At 51.6% G+C, this 26,517-nt stretch overlaps 2 protein-coding genes across 8 annotated transcripts in view; one reads left to right on the forward strand and one right to left on the reverse strand.

Annotated features, from left to right (window-relative positions):
* Positions 1 to 19,390, forward strand: part of STPG1 (sperm tail PG-rich repeat containing 1) — a 63,794-nt gene extending 44,404 nt beyond the window's left edge. For all 7 annotated transcript variants that reach the window (XM_027520315.1, XM_027520331.1, XM_027520336.1 and 4 more), the window contains 3 exons: positions 3,999 to 4,164; positions 14,849 to 15,039; positions 17,072 to 19,390. In XM_027520315.1, coding sequence (XP_027376116.1) covers positions 3,999 to 4,164; positions 14,849 to 15,039; positions 17,072 to 17,148 — 434 coding nt within the window. In that variant the 3' untranslated portion in view covers positions 17,149 to 19,390. The remainder of the gene's footprint in view (positions 1 to 3,998; positions 4,165 to 14,848; positions 15,040 to 17,071) is intronic.
* Positions 19,391 to 19,485: 95 nt separating this feature from the next.
* The window catches only part of GRHL3 (grainyhead like transcription factor 3), a 38,700-nt gene continuing 31,668 nt past the window's right edge, over positions 19,486 to 26,517 (reverse strand). The window contains exon 16 of the mRNA XM_027520282.1: positions 19,486 to 22,916. Coding sequence (XP_027376083.1) covers positions 22,802 to 22,916 — 115 coding nt within the window. The 3' untranslated portion in view covers positions 19,486 to 22,801. The remainder of the gene's footprint in view (positions 22,917 to 26,517) is intronic.

Raw genomic sequence — 26,517 nt, forward strand, 5'->3', positions numbered from 1 at the left:
AAATGTTGCAATTTGATCTCTGGTTTCTCTGTCTTTTCTAAACCTACATCTGGAAGTTCTCGGTTCACCAACTGCTGAAGCCTAGCTTGAAGGATTTTGAGCATGACCTTACTAGCATGTGAAAGAACACAGCTGTATAGTAGTTTGAACATTCTCTGGTAACGCCCTTCTTTGGGACCGAAATGAAAACTGACCTTTTCCAGATCTCCTCTCTATTCCTCTTTTTTAAAAAAAGTTATAAGAACATGGGGAAATACTTCTATCTTAAAGTGTCACTTGAAAAACAGGGGTGAACTTCCCTGGTGGCGCAGTGGATAAGAATCTGCCTGCCAATGCGGGGAATTAGATATGCAGGTTCAATCCCTGGCCTGGGGAGATTCCGCATGTGATGGAGCAACTAGAGCCCACGTGGCGAAACTACTGAAGCCCACAAATCTAGAGCCTGTGCTCTGCAACAAGGAAGCCGCCGAAATGAGATGCCCACGCATTGCAGCAAAGAGTAGGTTTGCTCGCTGCAACCAGAGAAAGCCTGAGAGCAGCAATGAAGAGCTAGTGCAACCAAAAATAATTAATAAATAAACTATAAAAAATGAATAAAAGCCAAAGGAATACAAATTAAAGCAGCAATAAAATATTGTTCATGTAACAAAAAATAAAGAATTAAAAAAAAATAAAGAATAGCTTTCCAAAAAATAAGGGTGGGCGACACAATTTAATCCGAACCGTGGGCCCAGCTCCACGAGACAGCATCTAGAGCACAGGAGAAGGACCAGGAGTAACTACAGCAGAGTATTCACCTGATTTTTTCTGGGCTGGGAGAGCATAAATGCCTTTCCTGCTTGCTTCTGCTTTTTAACATTTTATAATCAAGCATTGCTTTAAACTTTTTTTTTTTGGTAAGGGGAATAAAAATTTAAAAATAAATATGTGTCTAAATGAAACAGGAAGCTAATTTGAGAGATACATTGTTTTAGTGTTCAGTCGCTACATTGTGTCTGACTCTCTGAGACCCCATGGACTGGAGCCTGCCAGGCTCCTCTGTCCTCTACTATCTCCCAGAGTTTGCTCAAATTTATGTCCACTGTGTCTGTGATGCTATCTCACCATCTCAGATACCAGTATTATAAATGCTGCTAACTGGACAGCTGTTTTGTTTTTTTTTATTTAAGGGTATACTGGGACTATTTTTTCATGTTATTAAAAACCCTCCTGTGGCTGATTCATGTTGATGTATGGCAGAAACCAACACAAATCTTGTAAAGCAATTATCCTCTGATTTAAAAAAATAAAAATTCTCCTAGAACATCTTTTTTTAGCGTGCTAAGTCACTTGAGTTGTGTCTGACTCTTTTTGACCCTATGGACCATAGCCCACCAGGATCCTCCGTCCATGGGATTATCTAGGCTGGAACACTGGAGTGGATTTCCATGCCGTCCTGCAAGGGATCTTCCCGACCCAGGGATGGAACTCATGTCTCTTGGTCTACTGCGTTGGCAGGCGAGTTCTTTCCCACTAGTGCCAGCCGGGAAGCCCAAATGGTCACGTAGTATTCCAGTATCCAGTGGTACCATAACTTAAGGGAAAAAATGCTCCCTTGTTGGAGATTTAGGTTGTTTTAAACTGATTACTCATATAAATAGAGTGGGAGCAAACATCCTTGTAGCTCACACCTGTGTACAATTGAGATTATTTCCTTAGATAAATTGCCTAACGTGAAACTGCTAAGTCGAAAGGTATGTAAAATATTTAAGGTTTTTGATATTTGTGACCAAATTGCCCTTCAGCACAGAGATAATCTATCCACCTGCTTCCATGAAGACTCTTCTTCCCTTCACTTTTGCTACCACTATTCCCATTTAAGTAAAATCTTGCTAATAGATCCCATATTGCTGTTTTCAGTGATCTTGCAGTGGAAAAGTTGATTTCATTTAAAACAAAATTAGCCTTAGGATGTTTAGAAGGGTTTCAAATATTTTTTGCATGCACAATGCCACCATTAGTGTAGTTTCCCCCACTTTTCTGGGTTCCCACCTATTTTTAATTTATGTGTATCCAGTTGTACATTGATATAGTACAGTATAGACTGTTAGGCTTTATTTTACTTGTTTTCTCTCACTTTGATTTTCAAGAACACTGCCATGGGTCTCACGGTCATTGCATTTACCCCTCGCAGGGCTGGCATTTCCACCAGAGTGGGCTTTTCCCATAACTGTGGCCTCGTACTTGGACCTTTAGGCTCGTCACCATTTCTCACACTGTAGCTACTGCTGTGCTGTCTACCTTTAGGCTTAGAGCTTTTCCATCACGTTGAATAATTTTCTCAATTTCCAAGTAATGGGAAACCAGGGTCAAAGTGTGCAGCATCTTGGAGGGCTTCCCTGGTGGTCCAGAGGTTAAGAATCTGGCTTGTAATGCAGGGGATACAAGTTCGATCCCTGATGGGGGAACTAAGATCCCATGTGCCGCGAGGCAAGTACGCCTGAGCCCGCAGCTACTGAACCACAACTGGAAAGTCCGTGTGGCACAGCTTGAGATCCCATGTGATGCCACTGAGACCTGACACAAATAAGTATATATATATATATATATTTTATGACTCCCCTGGTGGCTCAGACAGTAAAGCGTCTGCCTACAATGCAGGAGACCCAGGTTCAGTCCCTGGGTCAGGAGATCTCCTGGAGAAGGAAATGGCAACCCACTCCAGTACTCTTGCCTGGAAAATCCCATGGACGGAGGAGCCTGGTTGGCTACAGTCCATGGGGTCGCAAAGAGTCAGACAGGACTGAGCGACTTCACTTTCTTTCATATATTTTTATGTATCAAAATACATGTATATTTAAAGTGTGCAGCATCTTGAAGGCCTTTGCCTAGTAGTGCTGCTTGGCAGCCCGAAATGCCTGCACCCACTTACAGGGCTGCCAGCTCTTTGGGCTTCCTGGTGGGTCAGTGTTAAAGAATCTGCCACTGCAGGGGACGCAGGAGACACAGGTTCGATCCCTGGGAGGGGAAGATCCCCTGGAGAAGGGCATGGCAACCCACTCCAGTATTGGCCTGGAGAATCCACCGGACAGAGGACCTGGTAGGCTGTAATCCGTGGGGCCGCAGAGTCGGACACAACTAAGTAACTCATCCACCAGCTCTTCAGGGGTGAGACTGCTCCCTCTTCACCTCGGCCCAGATCATTCTCTTCTTCCTTATAGCTTGTGCACAATGTACTTTTATTCTGACACAGTTTCTTGAGACAGGGTATTATAGGAATGAGTGGACATTGAAGGCAGATGGTTCTGGGTCCACACAGAAGGTGCTCAACAAATATTTGTGAATTACATAATTAAGAATTATTGGACTTCCTAGGTGGCTCAATAGTAAAGAATCTGCCTGCAGTGCTGGAGACACAAGTTAAATCCCTCGGTTGGGAAGAACCCCTGGAGAAGGAAGTGCCAACCCACTTGAGTATTCTTGCCTGGAAAATTCCGTGGACAGAAGAGCCTGGCAGGCTATACTTCATGGGGTCCCAAAAGAGTCAGGTGTGACTTAGCAACTAAATAACAACAACAAACTGCATAATAGTTACTGAACAACTACCACATTCCAGGAACCTAAAAGGTTCTTTTACTACCGTAGCCTCCCGGTTGTTGGAAGAATTATTGTCCTTAGTTTATACAGGAAGACGCTAGGCTTAGCCTCTTGTTAGATGAATGTCTTTTCACAAGGTACTGAATGTCTGTGAGTCTGTTTCCTCATGTTCAGAATGGATGTGCTAACACCCACCTTGCAGGGCTGCTGTGAGGATTAAATGAGTTAAGTCTGTGCTGCATGGACACATGTTCTCCAAATGGTGAATGTTATTTTCAGTTATTCCAGGAGGACCCTATTACTTGACCGTCCTGGAGCGATACTGCCTTAGAGTCATTAAATGCATTCTTAGGCGTAAGGCACCGCTTTTTATTTATTTGAGAAGGGTTCTTTATTCTGTCTTAAAATTTCTTTCCTATCAGGGCATTATGATGTCAACGAATCCCTTGTGAAGCAGTCGCCAAAGATATTGATGTCTTGTTTTAAATCAAAAACCGACCGTGGATTAAAGCTGATGTCAACAGGCCCAGGACCCGGTTATTACAACCCAAATGGTCATCCTAAAGTTCAAAAAAAGACTCTGATCCCGTGAGTCCTGATCATTCTCATCTTTCTTTTGAAAGGTGTTTCTGGGGAAGGACCCTAACATGGGGGGAAAGGGAGGGCGTCACAGTTTGGCAGACACGGGCTGGGCAGCTCTCATGGAGCCCTTGTTGACACAGCAGATGCTCAAGAACTACTTGCTGAGTGCATCGTATTTATTGAGCAACTATTGTGTGCCAGGAACTTAACATCTTCAAAGATCATGACAACTCTATTGTAGGAGTGATTGTTTCAGCTTCAAAGAGAAGGAAGTCAGGCTTCAGAGAGGCTGAGAGGCTTGCCTAAGTCCACACAGCTAAAAGGAGGTGCCTCTGGGGCTCAGGCTCAGGACTGTTTGGATCGTCCAACATTCCCCACAGTGCTGTACTCCCCTGGTGCTGATATTATCCTGTTTTTTAGAAAATCTCCACTAGGGTGGCAGGATATATGGGAGCAATGATGCTCTAATAGTTTTGTACTGATAGGTTAAAAGCCTAGACTCTAGAGTTGGTTAGACCTGCTGCATTTGAACCTTGGCTCTGCAGTTTCTGTGCTGTGTGCCCATCAGCCCTGCCCTAACCCCTCTGAGCCTCCATGCCCTCCACTGTAAAGTGGGGATAATTTATCTGAATGTTGCTTTCAGATTGAAAAACAAGTATTGACATAGTAGGTAAAAATGGTGACTCAAAACAAATTTTGAAAGTGCTGACAGGGATTTCTGTTACTGTTTTTAATCTCCCATACATTTAATGTTACTTTCCCCTCAGAGACTCAGAAATTCACAGGGCTTAATATTCCTCAAAACGGGTCTAGAACTTCTAGAACTAAGACCATCAAGGTCAGTCATCCTGTCATTTCTGAGTCCGAACCCCTGCATAATTCTCTCCAGGCAGCAGTGATTGTAGGGAGGGCTGACCAGCGGGGCTGGGACTAAGGGTAGCCACCTGGGAACCTCCAGAGAGGTCAGGCAGCTGGTGGGGCCCATGCCACAGGGGGTCAGAGAGGGTGGGCAGCCCAGGAACACTGGCAACACTGGGTCTGATCAGACCATCAGCCCAGGACAAGGGGTCAGGGGTCAGGGAGAGGAGCAAGATGTGAGCCTGCTGTGTCCAACCCAGGGCCTGGATCTGGGACTCAGACCTCAGATGGAGCCCACCAGCTAAGTCCCTGATGCCCTAAGGATATGGGGTTCTGTATGTTGACACTCTTCACAGGCTGCAAGACTTGGGACCGGGAAAGGAAAGTCTCCAGGAACAGGCTGTTTCCAAATGTCAGGGGCTCCCTGCCTCCGGGTTGGCTTGTGCAATGCTGCCCCTCAATGGAGTGGGCAAGAGGGCAGGTTTCAGGGTTAGCAGACCTGAGTGGGAATCACAGCTCCGTCTCTAGCAGAAACTCCTCCTCCCTGAGCCTCCATGTCTCCATGTAATTAAGTGCAGATAAGAACCAGGGCTTCCCTGGTAGCTCAGCTGGTAAAGAATCTGCCTGCAATGCATGAGACCCCAGTTTGATCCTTGGGTTGGGAAGATCCCCAGTGGGATGGGCATGGCAACCCTCTCCAATATTTCGCCTGGAGAATCCCCATGGACAGAGGAGCCTGGCAGGCTGCAGTCCATGGGGTCGCAAAGAGTGGGATAGGCTACCCACTCCAGTATTCTTGGGTTTCCCTGGTAGCTCAGTCGGTAAGGAATCTGCCTGCAATTCGGGAGACGTGGGTTCGGTCCCTGAGTTCGGAAGATCCCCTGCAGGAGGGCATGGCAACTCACTCCAATATTCTCGCTTGGAGAATCCCCATGGACAGAGGAGCTTGGCGAGCTGCAGTCCATGGGGTTGCAAAGAGTTGGACACAACTGAGTGACTAAGCACAAGAAGCTGTGTGGATTAGATAAGAAAGGGCTTGAAAATAGTTCACTCTTCTTATTACAGCAGCTATTCTGCTATATCCCAGAGAGGATTTGTGAGGGTAGAGGCGGTGGTTGTTTTGTGGCGTGGCAGCTCAAGCCCCCATCCCAACTCTGGAAGCTTCTTCAGGGAACCGACGAGAGGAGAGGGGAGAGTGCTGCACGCTTAACTGTCTTCCTCAGAGCTGTGTCATTTGACCTTCGTTCGACTTTGGACGATTAACGTCTTCCTCAGAGCTGTGTCATTTGACCTTCGTTCGACTTTGGACGAGTGGTTTGAAACAGTCTCATTTTATGGCATTTGCCTCTGTCGGTCCGCAGGCCCTAGCTGTTTCTGGTGCTGAGCTGGAGGCTGTGGGGGAGCTCAGGGGAACAGAACACCCTCCATTCCTCAGCCAGGCTCTCCAGGAACAACTCCAGAGCAGGGCAGAGGAATGTGCGCCCAAATGCGGGGTGGTGTGGGCCCCGAGTTTGTGTGGCCACACACATCCTCAAGGTCTGTCTTTCCAGCAGGGTCAGTGCAGTGTTGCTGGCATGTCCGGGGTGGCTCTGGAGCCCACTGGCTCTCCGTGATGCCTCCTGAATGGATGATGCTTGCTCACTAAACCTAGGAGTCGCTGCACACCATCCTCCTGCCCCTGGCGGCATCACAGTGCACACGAACTTGTTAAGGGCTCTGAGAAGGTCTGCTAAGTTGTTCAAGGCTCTGACAAGTCCTGCAGTAAAGGGACACGTCAGACCCAGTGTCTCTTAAACTTGGGTTCACCCTGGTGACTGGATGGCACCCCAGTTTCTACGGCAGGCTCTGGGGTCAGGGGCTGCCCTCGGTGCCTCCCTGGGCCTTTGTTTTTCCATGTGTGAAAAGAGGGGAAATCTTTCCATTTCTGACACTCCATGACCCCAGCTTTGCTCACTGTGTCTGTCCCTCAGGAGAGCATTTGGGGACAGTGAACATGGAGCCAGCCTGGACCCACAGAGGAAGGTCCGGGATATCCTTTTGAGTTGACATGGAAAGGGTGAAATCGAGAAATCATTTTATTTTTTAAAGCAAAGAGATAAAACTAAAGCGTGTTGTTGGTTATTTCAAAATAGCATCCATCTGTTGATGGCGGATGATGGAGAAAGGGATGTAATATAAAAGAAAAGATACAGCTGGATATGGTAGTATTTCAGGAGCATCCAAATGCCAGTCTCTCACATTTTAGGAGCATAGAAACTCCAGTCTCTCACGTTCAAATTCTGTTTCCTTTCCTGCGACCCTGAGGAGAAGGGAGAGGAAGGAGCACCTGTCCTGTCCTGGGGTTGCCAGGCCCCAGAGAAGGTCTGCGCTGTTTCCTCCCCATCAACATTCTGAGACTTTGCTCCACCTAGCCTCCTCATACGCAGATCCCCGGGGCTGCGTGGGGCAGCGGTGGAGAATCTGAGCATCGTCACCATGTCTCTGTTTCGGAAGCCCGGGCGTCACGTGCATGCAACAGGACGTGGGGGGCCTGTCCTTATTTCTCTTGCTGCCACGTGCATGGTTCCCTGTTCTCGGGTTGGGTTCCAGTTTGCAAAAATGGTATTTTGGGCTCTGCTTTCTTCAGGATGCAGAAAGGACAGGGGAGATGGTCATTCTCGCGGGAGTGGCTGAGCCCATGTCACCGACCCCTGCTGGCCTCCTGAGCTGGGAATGGGCTGAAGAGGCTGTGGCATCGTGGGCATAAGCATAGGCAGGGGCTCAGGCCCCTGAGACTCCTGTCTTCCCGATCACCAGCCCCTGGGAGGCTGGGGGCAGGGTTGGGGTTCACTTAACTCCCTGGGAATTCAAATTCACCCTCTGGGAATTGGGGCAAGAACACTTTATTATTTGAAAAGGTCCTGATCCTGGGAAAGATTGAGGGCAGGAGGAGAAGGGGACGACAGAGGATAAGATGGTTGGATGGCATCACCGACTCAATGGACACGAGTTTGAGTAAACTCCGGGAGTTGGTGATGGACAGGGAGGCCTGGCGTGCTACAGTCCATGGGATCGCAAAGAGTTGGACACAACTGAGCGACTGAACTGAGCTGACACTTTGTAATGGGCTTGTGCAGGCATGCTATGTCACTTCAGTCATGTCTGACTCTTGGCGATCCTATAGACTGGAGCCCACAAGGCTCCTTTGTCCATCCACGCAATTCACTAGTTCTGGCACACTATAAGCTTTCTATGAGTGGCTTGTATTTTTATTGAAATGTGTGAGCGAGCGAGTCCTCTACACTCACCTGATGTTTCTCGAGTGGCCCTGCAGGGCAGATGCTATGCCAGGGCTAGAGGGGTGTTGGTGTGGTCATTTCTGGGCTCCTCAGCTGCAGAACACATCACCAAGCATCTCTTTGCTATGGCCACGTTGCTGACTCAAAAGCTAAGAGGATGTCGCAGCTCCCAGGGGGTCTTTGGAGGAGGGGCGTCAGCTAGGGCTTCATTTCTTCAGGTCTTCAGCATCTGTCACAGTGATGACTCAAGGGCTCAGGGTGAGTCAGGGTGAGGGCTTTTTGGAGATCAAAATAGTTCCTCCTAGGTGCTGCCTTCAACTCACGCCAGCAAGCAGGTGAAACACCCACTGACATCTTTCTAACCCTTGATCTGTTTCCTGGAGTTTTTAAGCCACTGGTTTTGCTCAGACACGCTGTCCTGTCACAGCCAGAGCCGAAGAATCAAGCCCCATTGGCCCTGCTCCAATTTGGGTAATTACGCTGGACCCACCTAAAGTTCCCCTGGGATTTTCAATTAGATATGGGATGCTTCTTCCCAAGCGGCTGTAATCTGTCACCCGCTACCCTGTTAAACAGATACCACATTCCACCCTAGAGGCAATCGGCTGCCCTTTAATGAAGAGAAAAAATTGCCCCTTTATTCCTCCCGACCCTGGGAATCCCTGAGGCAGAGTGAATCTGTGCCTGGGAGTGTCCCGAGGGTCTCCGATGCCCTCCCCCAGTGACCTGCTGAGTCGTTCTGGGAGACATTCATTATTCTCAGGGTGATTTGCAAATAGCTCACACTGGAAGCTGCAAACACAACTTAATCCAGTTGTGGCCAACTCAGAGCCTTTGATAGATGTTTTCTTTCCACCGGGCAGAACCAGATTGGCTTTTATCAGTTGGTGATGAGGCTCATAAAAGCCCTGGTCACAGTGCACTGTGGCTGCCCTGGGATCGAGCCAGTCTGCCCCCAGCGATTTGCCCAGCCCCACAGTGACACAGAAGGACCAGCCCGGATGACGGTAAAACTGTCAGGTGGGGTTCAGATGCCTGGGCTCCCCTGCTTGCTTCAACCCCCCTGCTTTTCTCTGCAGTCAGGCAAATGTTCTCAGGAATAGGGACCAGGGCCTCAGAGATGGATAAGACACCAGGCGTGCGTGCTAAGTCGCTTCAGTCGTGTCCAACTCTTTGTGACCCTGTGGACTGTAACCCGCCAGGCTCCTCTGTCCATGGGATTCTCCAGGCAAGGATGCTGGAGTGGGTTGGCGTGCCCTCCTCCAGGGGATCTCATAAGGCCCCGTCCCCTCTGATAGAGAGCTAGGAAAGTCAAAAGTGCAGGAAAGCCAGTGTGTTTCTTGCAGAGAAGAATGGCTGCCATGTACTGAGGGGCCAGCCACACGGTGCTCAGAGCTTTCACGTTGCCTGGTGTTTTCCAGCTCCCCCACTGGTCAGGATGGTTACACAGAGTTCACAGAGGATGCAGACTCACTCAGGCGGTGGAACAGAGAAGCCAGGTCTGACTCCAAAACCCATGCTCCTCTGGGGAGCCAGGGAAGGAAGGTGGGAAATGGAGAGGGAAGTGGCTGGGAGAGTTTCCCTGGAGGAGATGAGAAGCGAAGAGGAGGTCAGAGCTCCCGGGGAAAGGAGGTGCTCCCGGAAAAAGGACCAGCAGGGCAAGGCGTGGAATTGTTGGATGGTACTGTGCCGGGTGTTTCTGAGAGGCGGCTGGGAGTTAGGTGGCTTTGAGAGGCCATGGGTAGGAGTTTTCCTGTCACTCCCATCAGGGTCTGTAAGGGGGATGGTCAGAAGCCCAAGCGAACAACCCAGAATTGACGGGCGGATGGAGGCTTGAAGGCAGTCCAGGGCCCCAGCCTCCGCCTCCCTGTGCCCAGTCCTGGCTTGTCCCACTTCCAGGCTTTTGCACCTGCTCTTTCCTCTGTAGGAAATGCCCCCTTCTGAGGAGACACAAGAGACGCAGGTTCGATCCCTTGATTGGGAAGATCCCCTGGAGTAGGAAATGGCAACCCACTCCAGTGTTCTTGTCTGGCAAATCCCATGGACAGAGGAGCCTGGAGGGCTACAAGCCATGGAGTCACAAAGAGCCAGCCAGACACGGCTGAGTGTGCACACGCTGAGCATGGCTGTGTGTCCACACTTTCTACCCAAAGAAGTCCTGATGACTTCCCAGGGCAAATGTTAACTCTTCTAGGGGAGATTTCTGGATTCACCCAGTTGGAATCTATTCTAACATTTCATGTTTTAGAAAAATGATATGGTTTTTGCAGTAGTCATGTATGGATATGAGAGTTGGACTATAAGGAAAGCTGAGCAGGGAAGAATTGATGCTTTTGAACTGTGGTGTTGGAGAAGACTCTTGAGAGTCCCATGGACAGCAAGGAGATCCAACCAGTCCATCCTAAAGGAAATGTCCTAAATATTCATTGGAAGGACTGATAGAGAAGTTCCAATACTCTGGCCACCTGATGTGAAGAACTGACTCATTGGAAAAGACCCTGATGCTGGGAAAGATTGAAGGCAGGAGGAGAAGGGGATGACAGAGGATGAGATGGTTGGATGGCATCACCGACTCGATGGACATGAATTTGAGCAAGCTGCAAGAGTTGGTGTTGGACAGGGAGGCCTGGCATGCTGTGGTCCATGGGGCCTCAGAGTCAGACATGACTGAGCGACTGAACTGAACTGAACAGCACTCATTCATCTTTATAACAGCCCTGGGTGGCAGGTATTATTATCTACTGCTTTACAGATAAAGAAATTCAAGCTTAGGGAGGTTAAGAGACTTTTCTAAGGATGCATAGCTAGTGGATGGGGAGGCGGAGATTCAGACTCAAGCCTGTCTGAGTGCAGCCTGTCCTGCCTTGAGTCATCAGCAGTCGTGACTGTCACTAACAGTGGAGCATTCAGGGTCTGTGCTTAGCCCACTACAGTCTGGACTCCCCACAGTGTTGGCACAGAGCCATATATGGGGCTGACACTCTCCAGAGATCCAAAAGTTGAGTTGGTGGGGTCAAGCCTCTCCTGGACAAGTGGATGGAGGGGTGGGAGAAGGACGGCTCTCACTCACTCTCAGCAAGAATCTGGTGAGAGACTGATCCCACCTGCCCAGCCACCTGCAGGCCATCGCTGGTCAGGAGGGTAGACACTTCAGTCTACTCAAAGAATTGGGCTCGGGTTGACCCAGACCCACGGGGTGACCTCATATGGCGGTTGGCCCATTCCAGCTCTAACTTCGAGGAATCATGATGCCAGTCACACACTCATCAAACTCCTGAAGGTGCTCAGAACAACTAGACTCCAGCTTTTATTTATAAGGCGAGAGTGGTGGATCACACTATATATTATCAGTTCTTCCATGCAAACTGGAGGGAAAGAAAGGAGGCAATGTATTTTTTTTTTTTAGGCACATCTGTGATTTTTATTTTTCATAAATGTATATGCTATACAGGCAACTCCTAATATATAAAGATGTATATACTTCCCAAAAATGGCTAGTGGCATAGCCCAGCCTCAGGTTAGACCTGGTAGAAGTGGTTGGGCTAAGCTTTTCCCTCAAAATGAGCCCTGGGTGGTGTTGACATTAGTGAGCAAGGCTGGGATGTCACCTGGCCCTGTGGGAGGTGTGATCTGGGGGAAGTTCAAACTTTGTTAAGACTTTTATCTTCATCTTCAAACTTCATGGACTAATTTAGCTTCTTGCTATGGTTGTTTTCAGTTAATTTTTTTTTTAACTTAATTTTGTACTGGGGTGCTGGGAGGGATTGGGGGCAGGAGGAGAAGGGGACGACAGAGGATGAGATGGCTGGATGGCATCACTGACTCGATGGATGTGAGTCTGAGTGAACTCTGGGAGTTGGTGATGGACAGGGAGGCCTGGCGTGCTGCGATTCATGGGGTTGCAAAGAGTCAGACACGACTGAGCGACTGAACTGAACTGAACTGAACTGATAGCCAATTCACAAACAATGTTGTGATAGCTTCAGGTGAACAGCAAAGGGACTCAGCCATATATATACACGTATCCATTCTCCCCCAAGCTCCAGGAGGCAATGTAGTTTTCCTCCTTTCCCCATGGCCACCTTTATTCTAAATACAAGCATCCAAGCCAGCTGTTCCTCCATCCCAAGATGTGAGCCTCAAGTAGGCTGCCCACAGCAGCCCTTCCACCCCCCGGCAATGGGAGTGTCCACCCTGCCTCAAGGTAACTCTAGCGAGGGGTCCCCTAACCTCACTTTCGGAGGCTCTGTTGTCCGTGTGGGATCCGGCGGCAGGCAGTGGTACTGCAGGGGATGGTAGTAATAACAATGACTCCTTTTACTGCGCTGTGCTAGGGTCCTGACATAGCTTCTCTCCAGTCTTCCGACCCCTTATAAGCGGGGAACAGAGAGGACCAGGGACTTGGCTGACTGGCGTTCCAACTCAGGCCTATGTGACTCCGAAAGTCAAAAACACCCCACTGCCAAGAGGCCCTCTGCACGTGGCAGGGCATCAAGACTTGGGTTGCAAAGCCGCACGACTCCCCACCCGCTCTGTCATATCAGGTGACTTACTTCCTCTCTCTGGGCCCCAACTTCTTTGGCAAAAGAAGGAGGTTGGATGAGACATCTCTAGGTCGCCTATAGTTCTCCGAGTCTGAGAACACCTCTCTTCAGAAGATGTTGGCCAAAGGGCACCAGAATTCCAGCGCTGGGGATCCCAGTCCCTCTTCTGTTTGGATGGGTTGACGTCAAGCTGGGGTGCATCTCCTGGGGCCATTCAGGGCTCTGAGAAACCTCTCCTACCTTTTGGTGAAAGACCTAAGGAGAAGTTGCAAATGCGAGGTGGGAGTGAGCAGCCCTTCTATGGCATGGCTGGGGGAGTAGAGGGATCCTCACTGTAATCTCAGGATTCCTGGGCAACCCAGTGGACCTCTTTGGGTTTTTTATTTTGTTTTTTTTCCCACCTGTGCTCATTACCTGAGTGCTTTTCTCTTTTTATTATTTTCTTTTTATTTATTGGCTCTTTAGCTGTGGACTGTCTAGTTGTGGCACATGGGCTTCGGAACGCCTGGGCTGAGTTGCCCTGTGGCATGTGGGATCTTAGTTCCCCAGGGAGGGGTCGAACCACATCCCCTGCCCCAGTGGGACTTTTTGAATCAAGGCCCAAAGGGAGGTCACAGCTTAGAGGTTGTCATGTCCAACCCCCTCATTTTACAGATAGGGAGACTCAGTCTCAGAGTGAATTAGAGTGAGGGTTCGGGTACAGGTTCCATCTCTCTTTAATTTATTCTCTCAATAACAGGCTTTACAAGACTCCCTTTCCTGAAGGAGGGGGAGACAGAACTAAAAACAACTGAAATCTCAATTGTTGGCGATTGTTATCCAGAGGTCTCTTGATTTCCAACCCAGTATTTTTCCACTCCTACCTCCTGCCTTGCCAGAAAAATGTCGAATATGTTTGTGAAACATCAATGCTAGGGCAACCTCTAATCTTGGGAAGGCAAACCCTTGGAATTCCGGGTGCCTGTCCCGTTTCCTGGCCATGTAGGCGTCACAAGTGGTTTACTGATGTTCTTCCCATTAAGCCCAAGTGAGGCCTTAGTTCTTTTTTTGTTTTTTCCTATTAAAATATTAGTTTATTTCATGTCTTTGCTGTGCCCAGCAAATTATGTCGGTTATTTTTAATCCCACTTAGAAACGTTTACATTTATTTTAGAAGGATAAGTGAAACCAACCCCAGCAGGGCTTGTCCGTAGTAGTTTATATCTCCAGTAAATCTGCTTTTGTTCTGATCAAATGTGTTTTTAGAATTTTTAGCACTAGGGTAAAAGTCCCTTTAAAAATTAGATGGTAAATTGAAAGACCAATAAAGCTGTTAGTCTTAAAATATACGTGCTCTTTGGCACTTCTTGTTTCTTACTGTAGGAATGGATGAGGGAAGGAAGCGTGAAGTTGGAGCAATTTAAAAGCGGTTTCCAGAAAACTCGCTCTCGTTTAAAAAGTATGTTCCTTGAATGTGCACTGTGCGTCCACGCTGTACTTTTTTCACGTTTCAGTTTGGCCTTAAAGTGAAGGGCTGAAGCAAGGCCTAGGGCATGTGATTTAGAAGGAAAAGTTAATCCCTCCCTCAGCCAGCTGTGTAACCGAAGGGAAGCTTTCTCAGTTCCTTACTCTGAGCTCCAGCCAGGCACGATCACGTGATCAGAGCTGGCCCATGGCTTTGATGCTGTCTGCCTTTCCGATCAGCTCGATGACATCGGCCATCCTCAGCAGCACTGTGTACCGAGCTCTCGCTCTGTGCTGGGCCCTGTCCTGACCACCATGTGTTAAGGGCGTCATCTCCTTTAACCCTGACAACAAGCCTATGGGATAGGTCCTGTTGCGATCGCCCTTGTGCAGGCGAGGAGACTGAAGTCCAGGGTCCCCAGACCACTGGCGGTGGAGCTGGAAGCAGAAACCGGGCTTCTACGCAGCATCCAGGCCTCTCGCAGACGGCTCAGCGCTACAGCTAAAACCTGCCACTTCCCCCATAGACTGACTTAGTGACATCTTCCCGATTTGTCTTTTCTAAAGGAGAAACCCCATCCTGAACTTCTCTGCCCAGCCTTTGCCTCTGCCCCCGAAGCCACCTCTGCCAGGCCCCGGGCAATACGAGATCGTGGACTACACGGGGCCCCGCAAGCACTTCATCTCCAGTGCGTCTTTCGTGTCCAACACCGGACGGTGGACAGCAGGGCCGTCCCAGCCAGGCCTGCCCGGCCCAGGTCAGAGGACTGCCTTCAATGATTGTAAAAACTAAATCTGGAATTGTTTGTCATTCCTGGGCCATCAAATGCCACTGATTTATAGGCTGTTTGCCAAACACTTTACAGGGGTTAGAGTGGATAGAGAAGACTTTTCAGCTTACACTTTTAGAGTATGAAAGGGTTTTTTTTTTTTTTTTTTAAGGTGAAAGGGCTCTTATTGATGATCCAGGCCAAGGATTTGTAACTGAGAACTGTGAACATTCAGGGGCTTCCCTGGTGGCTCAGTGGTAAAGAATCTGCCTGCCAATGCAGGAGATGCAGGTTCGATCCCTAGGTTGGGAAGATCCCTTGGAGAAGGAAGTGGCAACCCAGTCCAGTATTCTTGCCTGGGAAATCCAATGGACAGAGCACCTGGTGGGCTATAGTCCATGGGGTTGCGAGAGTTGGACACAACTCAGTGACTAAACAACGACAACAGGAATGTTCAAGAGGCACAAAGGTGGGCTGTAGTGGGTCTGTGACTTGAAATTGTCTGCAGATTTGGAGCACGCAGGCATTATTTTCTGGGGGAAAGAGCCACAGCTTTTGTCTAAAAAGTTCACATTCTTAAAAATGTTTAAGCTGTGGTTCTAATCTGACGAGGTCACTTCCCAGATGGGGAGGGCCCAGAGAGCAAGTGTCACAGCCCGAGGAGGAGAAGCGGCAAGGCTGAGACCCAGACTCTCTTCCCTCGATGCCTTGTCTGTCTTGAAATAAACCAGGGCTCCACCTGAGCAGCTCTTTCAAGCCACCTAGTTCCGCTCCCTCTTACAGGTGAGCTTGAGTGGTGGGACCCTGTTACCCTCCCCACCAAGATCTGCCTGAGAGCTGACAGCCGGGGGACTTGCTCCAGCGGGTGGTCTACACTGCCCCCCCTCACCTACTTGTAGTTCTCAGTGGAGCTCTTTAGCCATTTACGGCCCCCACGATGGCAGAGTTGATGGCATTGGGGACTGACAAGCGGGCTGGTGGGCAGGACTTCGGGGACTGCCAGGCCTGCGAAAGTCAGTCTTTCAATGAGTATCTCTGAGGCTCCCACCCTAGGGAGGAAAAGATGACTTAAGTCCAGTGCCAGCCCCCAAAAGCATCCCCATCCCTCCACATACACAGGTGAGTAAAATGTAAGGTAGACTGGACAGGGAGAATGTCATTCCCATGGCTTTGTTCCTGGAAATATAGTGATAATCAAGCCAGTAAGACGGCAGAGGTTCGGCCTTGGGCTCATTTGGCCAGTCCAGGCAGAACTCAGCTTAGTTCGGCAAGTGTACTAAGGTGCCGTGAGAGTGGTGAGCGCGAGGACCCCGGGCACAGCAGGCTCCTGGTCTGCCCCTGTTTGGCCCGGTCCTCTAGGAGCTTTCTCTGAGCACCTTCTCCATGCCGGTGCCTGGAGTGCAGCTGCAGGCTGGTTCCTGCTGCTGTGTTCCCCTAGGCCAAGGTGGGCTTCCCTGAGGGCCCCCCCAGCCTAAGCACTTGCAAACATCAGCCTTCTTGGCTTCCGGTGTATGCAGACCTTCCTAGACAGCCATGGAAGCTTCCCGTCAGCGGCTCCCTCATGAACCAAATCTGCATCAGTGTACGAGTTTCCAGTCACCCCAGGCTGTGGTTCCCAAGCCCTGAGTGATCCTGGCTGCTATTGTCATGGCTTTCAGGGTTTTTTTTTTTTTTAATTTCTGAACTAAATCAAAGCAAAACCCCATTAAGCTGACCCTCAGCTTCTTTCAGACTATTGCTATCCTCATTCCCCAGCCCCCCTCAAATTTTATACAACTCCTTTGCAAATTTTCTTCTGTTAAAGAAGTTAGTGAGTTGAAGAAGGTGGGAAACCAGAGTTTGAGTCCCACCCGGGCCAGTTTCAGAGCCCAACGACCTTGGGCCAGTCCCTACTTCCCTGACTCCCCACGATGCCAGATGCGGGGGGCCTGATCAGGGGGTCCCGCCCTCTCTGATGCCAAGTGTTAGGGTCTTGAGGACTGGCCTTTTCTTTCTCAACGCTCTCTCTTTCTCCCCACAGCCACGTACAGGCCGGAATTCCCTGGCAAGCAGTCCTTTCTCTACAATGAGGACAACAAATGGATCCCAGTGTTGTAGTCACCGCATTCGAGCTCAAGGAGACCCCCGGCCACCCACCCAGGCATCCCAGGGGGGCAGCAGGGAGTGCCCATCTCGTGTGTGTATGCCAGCCGATGGCACGGGGCGGCCTCGCCCCCTCCCCTCACCCCTGGCCTGCTTTTGCAACCAGACTTCCATGCTTGTCCGTGTCCTGAGCCGCCCCCTGGAGCGTGGAGACCCCCCACCCCGCCCCGACCCTGCACTGAGCCCCGTGGATTCCTGAGCAGAAGCGAGAGGTGGACAGAGCCCCCACCCGTCGCTTTACCCCTCGCACCCGTCCAGGCCGGCTCTGCACACCTCCCCACTCAGTCTCCAGCATCTCGCAAAGCTCGGCCTCCAAGAGGAGGCCGCCGCCAGCCAATGCCCCATCCCGAAGCCTGATGATGAGCCAGGGCCCTGGGGCCGTGGCCCCGGCACCCTCCCATCCTTTGGCCTTTGACCTCCACATCCCTCCCGGAATACTAGGGGCCAGGAAGGCCCAGAGGCACAGTGACAGGGACCTGGAGGGGTTGCCTGGCCCTTGCCCCCCAGCTCAGGCCTCGTGTCTCACCTCAGGAAGAGCGTGGCAGCATCGCTGTGGTCTCGTGAGCTCATCACCCGCCCTCAGGGGAGGCCAACCCGTCCGCTTATCGGCTCTGTGCTCAAGGGGCAGGTGCAGGCAGGAGCCTCGGGGGCCAGAGTCCCGGGCACAGAGGTTCTGAGGGGTGCCTGTAGGTTCTTTCACCCGGCTTTCCCCTTCCCTGGCCCAGTCTCTGTCCCCCCACCTCCAGCTCAAGTTGAATATGACCTTGACTGAACCTTTTCGGGCCTGCCAAGTCAGTCGCCCTTGGCAAGGAAAAGGGATTCTCAAGGAACCCAGAGGAGCTAGAGTTAACCACACGGCCCTCCTTCCCTAGCCACCCGCATGGCTTTGACTTGTAAGTGGAAGCCTCCTTTGCCCTCTCCTATACCTCCCTGTGCCCCCGCTTGCCCTTGACTCTCTCCTTAGACTTTGCTCCATGACTTTTAGCTCGGAACTGGCCACTGACTGTTTCTCCTTTCAGGGAAGGGCTGCTGAGGAAGAGGGCAGGAGGAGGATGGAACAGCGTGTCCAATTAAACCGAGTTCTCATTTCTCACAAAAGCTGGCCTTGCTGTAAGCCTCAGGTTCTTGGCAAGCAGCCCACTGCTCTGGGTGACCAGGAGGCAGTCTGGAGTGTGGCCCCAGGAGCGTCTAGGGTCTGGACCTGAAGGCAGACACCTTGTGCTGCATCCGCTCTGACCCTAGCTTCTCCTAGGGGTCAGGTTGGAGCAGAATTTGGAGGCTTAAGGTCAAGCACTTCCAGGGCTGGGTGGGCAAGGCAGGGAGCGAAACAGGTGAGGCGAGAGGAGGTCCGGGAGCTCAGCCCGGTGTCCCTCTAAAGGCCTGCTACGTATCACCAGATCTGCAGATTCTTCAAGAGAACCTGTGAAATTTTAAAACCTGAAACTTCTCGATTGGAGATGTTAACAACCTTATTTCAATTAAAAATTTTTTATTCAGGCTAAAAAGGAAACTCTTCTGCAGTCATCAGCTGTCCACTTGGGCACTAGGAATTCTGGAAGACCCCAAAGGCTGACACTTGAAGCCACACCTTTCTTTGACTCTTGACAATACCGCCGGACCTGAAGGCCTTGACTTTTAGGTCCCTCCGACCCCAGCGGACCTTAGCTGGTCCCTGGGCTGGAAGCCACCAGGCCTGGGGTCCCTGAGGCTGAAGAAGACAGGCTGCTCCCCTCGGGGACACCTGGGCCATACACCGGGTGCAGATGAGGACTGTCTCTGTAGAAACTCCTTCCAGTGGGATGAGGAAGGCGGACACCCTGGGAGGAGAGTGGCAGGGCCACCGTCAGGGCTGCTCTTGGCCAGGCAGAATCTGTGTTCCATAGAAGACAGGGCTGGAGCTGAGACCCTGAGCTCTGAGGGTGTGTCTGGGTGGTACCCAGCCTCTCTGAAGATTTCGTAGGCTGCTCACGGCTCCGTCCAGCCCCAGGGTCCCCAGGCCCCAGCTGTATGGTAGGATCACTTCGGGAGCTATTCAAGAGTCATACCGCCCAGGCCTGAGCCTCACAGTTCTGATTTAACTGACTTGAGGTAGGGTTTGGGCTGTGGTATCTTTGTGAAAGTTATTGGTGTGATTACAAAGAGTCTAGTTAGGGTTAGGATACACTGATATTTTAATAAAGTATTTTCCAAATTTTAATGTGCATGCAAATCACTTGGAAATCTTATTCCAAGACCTGGGTGGGGCTCGAGAGCCTACATATCTTTTCTTAAATTGATATATAATTGAAATAAAACATTGTATTAGTTTTAGGTGTGTTTTGAACAAGCTGCCAGGTGATGCGGATGCTGCTGGTCCTTGGACCACACTTAAAAGTAGCAAAGGCCTAGTGCTGTGCTGAGTCGCTCAGTCTTGTCTGACTCTTTGCAGCCCCGTGGACTGTAGCCCACCAGGCTCCTCTGTCCATGAGATTCCCCAGGCAGGAATACTGGAGTGGGTTGCCATGCCCTCCTCCAGGGGGTCTTCCCCACCCAGGGATCAAACCCAGGTCTCCCGCATTGCAGACGGGTTCTTTACCGACTGAGCCCCCGGGGAAGCCCAAAGTTTCCATGAATATACTCAACTGTTGAACTCTTCATCTGGGCCTGCATGCGTTCATCTATCTGCCTGTCAGCTTACTTGTCCTCCCCTCCCTCCCTCCCTCCTTCCCCTCATCTCCTCACTACTCCGTCATCCCCTGTCTCCTGAGGTCCTCATCCATCCCTTTCTCCGCTTGCTTACTCATTATCTACCACGCGAAGCTCCCCACAGGCAGAGGATGACATCTCTATCAGCCACCAGCCGGCTTTATACAGTGGCCCCTCTTTGGAGAGGACTTGCCTTCACCCTCTTGCCTTTTCCACTCTGAAGGAAAGGCAAGCCCCGAACGGCCGCTGTCGGGCTCAGGAGCTGCCCTTTGCTCCCTGATGTTCTCGGAGGGCAGGGCAGCATTTCCTCAAAGCTTCCAGGGTTCTCTTTCTTTGAGTTCCCAACAGCCTTCCTAAGGCACTGACTGCCTTGTCTCTCCATGTGGAGGGGTGAGCAGTGGGCCTCAGAGGCTTTGCTGGAGGCTGTGAGTGGAGGGCGTATATGGGGAGCCCCAGGACTCACTCCTGAGCTCGGCAGCAGGCTGTGCCCTGGTCCCCATGGTTCCCTGTGTGCCTGAGTCCCTTCCAGACCCTGTCAAGTTTCAGAGGTGGCGAGGTCTGTATAAGCACTGATACTACAATGTGTGCTCAAGGCCGGGGTAACCACTGCTCTAAACCTCTCTAAAGCAGGGGTTCTCAACCTTGAGTGCATGTTGTAGTAACGGCGGCGGCGGGGCTGGGGCTGGGGGGGCGGTGCTTTAAAGGTACTGAGGTCTGGCCCCAATCCCGGAAAATCTGATATAGTTGCTGTAGGGTGCGATCCGGGCAGCAGGGATAAAAGCTGCCGGGGTGATGAATTCCAAGGTGCAGTCAGGGTTGAGAAGACCACCTTCCTGCTTCCGGTGGTTCCAGAAGGAAAGGAACAGATGCTGAGCACCTCTGGCCTGCCTGTCAGCGTGCTGACACTCCACACACTCTGCGCTTTCACCCTCACGGTGATGTCATGGCAGCAGTGAGGCCTGGAGTGGGCTGAGCAGTCTGGGTGCTTCACGGGGTCCCTACCAGTGCTAGGGAAGCAATGCTGGAATCTGAGGCCAAAGGAAAACATCTGCAATACTGACACTCCCTTCAAAGTTTTGATATTTTGTCTTTTTTTTTTTTTTTTTGCCTTAATTTCAAAAAGCATTGCATTGGACAATGATGTAGCTTGATTACTGAGCTCTCTGGGTAGGCCTGGGCCTCCCTGGCCTGACCTGAGTCCTGGCCCCAGGGCAATGGGAATTAGGACTCTGGATCGGCTGTCAGAGCTGGAAGGCCCTTGGAGAGACATCCATGGTTTTCAAACTTGTTTAGTTCAGACAGAAGTTAACATGAGAAATCTATCATGCACATGAAGAAAAGCAGAGCAGCTGTGAATGAAGTCTGGGGAGGACACCCAAGGACTGCCTGCTGTCCCATGCCCCACACTGTGGGGGGTTTGAGACCCACCAGTGAGCCCCAGGGCTCTAAAGATGACAGCTACCTGATGGCTCAGGTAGAACATGCCTGTTGTTCTACAGCCAAAGAAGTTGAGGACTAGAGGCGGAGTGTGTGGGTAAGCCAGAAGGAAGGAAGGAAGGAAGGGCGGGAGGAAGGAAGGATGATTTGTCCCATTCTCCAGGGAAAATGAAGACCGATTTGTAGCCCCTGTCAAGTCCTGGGGTGTAAACACTCTCTCCTGCATACTGACATCACTGACCTCAGAGCTGGGGGGAGCTCACGATTGAGTCTGTAAGCAGGTAGGAGCCAGCTCCAGGAAAAGCGAGTTGGTGGAGAGCTTGGGTCCACGACTCTCTGTCCTGGGCTCTGTCTGCTGCCCCGCTGTGAGGTCCTCAGCGAGGGCATCCTAGGCCTCTTTCACCTCCAGAGTCAGTGACCCTGAGGTGGTGACGTCCGCCTGTGGGGCCAGACAGGACAGGCCTCACAGGGCCCATGCTGGGAATCAGGACCCGTGGCCTTGCAGGGGGGCACCTCTGGTTCACCGGGACCCAGCATTGACCACCATCCTTCAAGTCCGAGGAAACTGCTCACAGGATAGAGGAGGAGAGAGTCCCTGTTTCCTTTCACCCTTTCCTTCTGGAAGACTCTCATAAGAGGAGCCAGTGTGACATTTGAAGTAATATATATGGAGAATTTTATTACTAAATAGCATATGAGTATACAAAATGCATAACTGAATAACAGCTAAAAAAATAATCCAAGAAATGTGAAATACACATTTTTTGAAATGATAAAAATGTATCCATGAAAAATATAAAATGTTGCTTATATATACAATATATACTTATATATATATATATATATAACATAAGTGAAAACTGTAAATAAGAAATGTATGCAACAGTGAGTGGGATTGGAGGTTGTTCCACACAGGGGCCACTTTGCTCCAGTCAGCCAGCTCTGATTTCCAACCCGTGTTGAGGAAGTGAAGTCTATGTGGAGAGTCTGTCCACTACACTGTCTTTTTAAAAGTCATTTGCGCTGGAAAATCAAGTGTTTGACAGTTAACTCAGTGGCCAAAAGGGTGAGAAGTCATTGGTCTGAAGTTGACTGGAAGAGTCAAGAATGAGTCCAAGGGTCAAGTCTGCTTGGGGAGACAGGGCTGGTGTCTCCAACCTGCACGGGCAGCCTGAGGGAGACGGGCTGGGGAGAAGGTCTGAGGAGGAGCACACAGGCCGCTGGGCTGGTTAATGGACACGGCGGCGTCTGGCTGGACGCGCAGAGGGTAGATTCAAGCACGACGTGGGGCTTCAGATCAGGACACCTCCCGGGGCATCTCCGGGCCTTGATGTCTGTGGGTCGAGGGCCTTTTCACTCAGGGAAGACGTTCAAGTAGCGGTGCTGGGGCCTGAGGAGAGGTCGTGCATGGCTCGGGGCCCCTCCCAGCTGGCTCCGCACCCCCGGAGCCCACGTCAAGAGGCCTGTGGGTGTGGACACTCAGGCCTCACAGCTCCTTAAGGATGATCTGAATCTTGCCGTCGAGCTCCCCCATGTCCAGCAGGAAGGCGACGTGGTTGCTGTAATGCCGGATGATGTTGTTGTCCATGTTGACCAGGATTCTGGGAGAGGAGAGGAGAGGCGGGCTTAGAGGGTGAAAGGCCTCTTCCCTGACAGGGCCTCTGAGTGAAAGGTGACAGACATGGTGACCACCTGTGGGGGCCCCAGCACTTCCGGCGCCTCTTGGACTTGCTCTCCGACCTCAAAACAGCCCTCACGGGGGGCATTCACTGCCCCTCTTTACTGGAGGGGACACAATTCCCCAGGGGACGAGCCCAACTCAAACTCGGACCTGCGGGCGGCCACCCCCTGCCTACTGCACCAGACTGCCTCTCTTCACAAGTGTCCACACGCACTGTATGTGAGCAAATAACACACAGATGTGGGGAAGACAGAGCGCTCCTAGTTACCAGGCCAGGCTGTGCACTTGGATGTGGAGTGTGAGCTCAAGTGCAGGTGGGCCCCTGAGGGGTGGGTTCAACAGGAGGCTGTGACATGTCGCCCTGGGGTGCCTGCCTGATCCCCAAGCCAGTGCCACAAGGGGCCCCCCAGTTCCACCCCCGGAAGCTGACATCTCAGGGATGCCATCGTGGATTTGAGGGGCATGGCCCTCTCCCCCTCACATTCTTCAGACAAGGACCTGGGCCGACCTGAGAGGGACAGAGCCTCTGGGGCTGTGGCCCTCTGCCAGGGTCAAGGCCACAGTGTAGCCAAGGGCATCCCTCTGGGAGCCGCCTCCCCTGTGAAGGATCCGCCAGGCTGTGACCTGACCTGTGCAAGGCAGCTTCCTTTTTGTGATGGGGGTGGGTGTTTCCCCTCATTCACTTCACCAGCATCTGCTGAGGTCTTGCCAAGTACAAGGCCTTGTTCCAAACACAGAGATCCCTCTAGAAGTTTCAAATCTAGCAGGGCCTGGGAGAATGAATCCTGATAATCGTATTACTCCAGTTCACAGATGGGGAAGCTGAGCACTCATTTGCCTGGTGTCGCACAGCTAAGAAATGGCAGAACTGGAATCTGGACTTTTGTCTCATTCCACTGCGTCGTTTTTTTTAAGAAAAATAACAAAACCCTACAAATACAAGCTAGGAAGGGGCATATAAAAGGAAGGTAAAATCCAGGGCTGGGGGAGAGTTCAAGATCAGGCAAGATGATCTGCGCTGGGCAGGAGTGGGGCTGAGACGCCCATGGTCCTCCTCTTGGCAGTAGCCAGCTGTCTGCTTCCCAGGGATCCCAGGAGAGGCGTGACCTTGTCCTCCCTGAATCCCCTGGATCAGGAGAGGCAATGGAGACAGGGAAGCTGAAGCCTGTGGCCTGTGTCCAGCTGTTTCTACAGCAGCTTTGAGCAGCTGCTGCTCTCTGGAAGGAGGTCTGGGCTCAGGCTCCGAGGCCTGGGTGCTGACTGCCAGCATCTAATTCTAAGGTCTGGCTTCCTTGGGTCCTGAGTGCAGTGCCTTCACTTCACAGAGGGATTGTGGTCTGGAGGATGCAGGCGGCAGACAGACCAGAGGGGACCAGGGGCTGGAAGTGTGAGCGCTCTGTCAGCGTCGGGGCTTTTTGTTAGCTTCTGATGGTGGCATTTATCGAGCGCTTCTAGGCGCCGGGCACTGGCCAAGGGCCCTGTGTGCACCCACCTCTCAGGCAGGGCCTCCCAGCAGGCCCAGAGCGCACTCCCGCACACAAGGGATCCCAGACAGGCCCCCAGACCTCTTCCCCTCAGGGGTCAGTGACAGCCGGGCCCTAGAGGCAGGGACTTGTCTCAGAATGTGGGCTTCCTGTCACTTGCCAGCTTCAGGCTGTCTTCTGTCCTGGTTCACAGAGAACCCCTGGCCAGCTGCCAGCAAAAACAAGGTACTTGTTAATCTTTCAAGCACTCAGTGGTGCCTGTAAAGCTGATGGTATCTACCGTTGTCCAAAGGACTTTCTGGAAGGTTCTATGAAAATAAAAGAGGCCAGTGATGGCAATAGCCTGCTCCAAAGATGAGGGAGGCAGCTAATGAGCCTGGCCTCTGCTCTCCTGACAGACTTTTGGGGGGAGTCTTCTCATTTAGGCATCTCAGACAATCCTAGGCCTGGGGTTTTCATGGTTGGGGCGTGTATGGGGTGTGGGTGCTTCTGAAGGGCCACTGGGTGATGCCCTGAGCTATGGGGCTGGGAAAATAAATGCGCTGGCCTGGCCACAAGCTTTATTTGCACGTTGCTTAGCGGTTAGAGGAACACGCAGGAGGCAAGATAAAATAGTGGGTGCATGCATGGGTTTTAGACAGGCCAGGATTCCTGCCAGGTACTCACTCTATCACCCAGGGGCTCCTCTGAACCCGTTTCCTCATTTGTAGAAACAGCAAATTCTAAGGGTCAATGAGACAAGGCTTGGGGTTCCTTAACCCAGTGCCTTGGAGAAGGCAATGGTACCCTACTCCAGTACTCTTGCCTGGAAAATCCCAGGGACGGAGGAGCCTGGTGGGCTGCAATCCATGGGGTTGCGAAGAGTCCGACACGACTGAGTGACTTCACTTTCACTTTTCATTTTCATGCATTGGAGAAGGAAATGGCAACCCACTTCAGCGTTCTTGCCTGGAGAATCCCAGGGACAGAGGAGCCTGGTGGGCTGCCGTCTATGAGGTTGCACAGAGTCGGACACGACTGAAGTGACTTAGCAGCAACCCAGTGCCTGGCAAGCAGGAAGTGCTCCACAAATGGAAGTTACTATAATTATGGTTGACATGTCTGGTTGGGGCTTAAGGGAAAGACTATGCAACTCAGCCACTGGGGCTGTGGGGCATCTCTGTGTGTATACCCCCCCAGCCTGAACCGGAAGAAAGGCATTTCCCAGCCCATCCACCCAGCCTGAAGTGGGATCTGGAAGAGAGGCCAGTGGCGGCAGGTGGGGTGGCAGCCAGGGGGTGTGGGCACTGGCACCAAAGGGGAAAAGGGCTGGGCCTGTCTGGGCACAGCAGAGCCTGCCCTCCGCAATGAGGTGGATTCTGCTCCGGAGAGCGTGTGAGCTCCAGTTCCCAGTTTGAAACCGAAACTCGGAAGGAAAAAAAAACACACACACAAAGAACCCTAGACACACATACAACCAAAACCAAAGGATCCTTTCCCAGGGGCTGCAGGGCTGCCCACCTCCCTCCGCCCCAGCCGTTCTCTGGGAGGGAGGCTGGGTGGGAGCCAAAGGGGAGGGGATGGTGGGGGGTGGGCGCGGAATGAGGGAAGGAAGGAGGTGGCCCCCGGGCCAACTGGATTGGGGCCTCAGCTTGAGTACAAAACCTGCCTCAGTTTGCAGTCCTCCAAAAGGAGAGCCACAGACAAGCGCCATGGGGCAAAGCCCGAGCACCTTCCAGGGACAGCCAAGAAGAGTAGCAGAAATGAGCCATAGGGTGTCCGGAGCTGTGGGTGAGGATGGGGGAGCTGGTTCCCAGGGCCCTGGTCCGGGGGCCTCTCAGCAGGGAGTGGCAGTCACTGTTCCTCACCACACAGGGGTTCCCTTGCTGGGCTGGCAAAATGACTGAGGCAGCAAGGGCTGCAGAGGCCAGGCTCACCGGCTCCGAAGCTGAGTGGAAGCCTCGGAAGGTGGTCACCATGTGGACCTCCAACTCCACCCCCTTAAACCACCCCTGCTGAGGAGGGGTCTCCTGGGCAGAGAGCAAGGCTACCGTGATC

The sequence above is a fragment of the Bos indicus x Bos taurus genome, chromosome 2 (assembly GCF_003369695.1).
Source record: "Bos indicus x Bos taurus breed Angus x Brahman F1 hybrid chromosome 2, Bos_hybrid_MaternalHap_v2.0, whole genome shotgun sequence".
Lineage (NCBI taxonomy): Eukaryota > Metazoa > Chordata > Mammalia > Artiodactyla > Bovidae > Bos > Bos indicus x Bos taurus.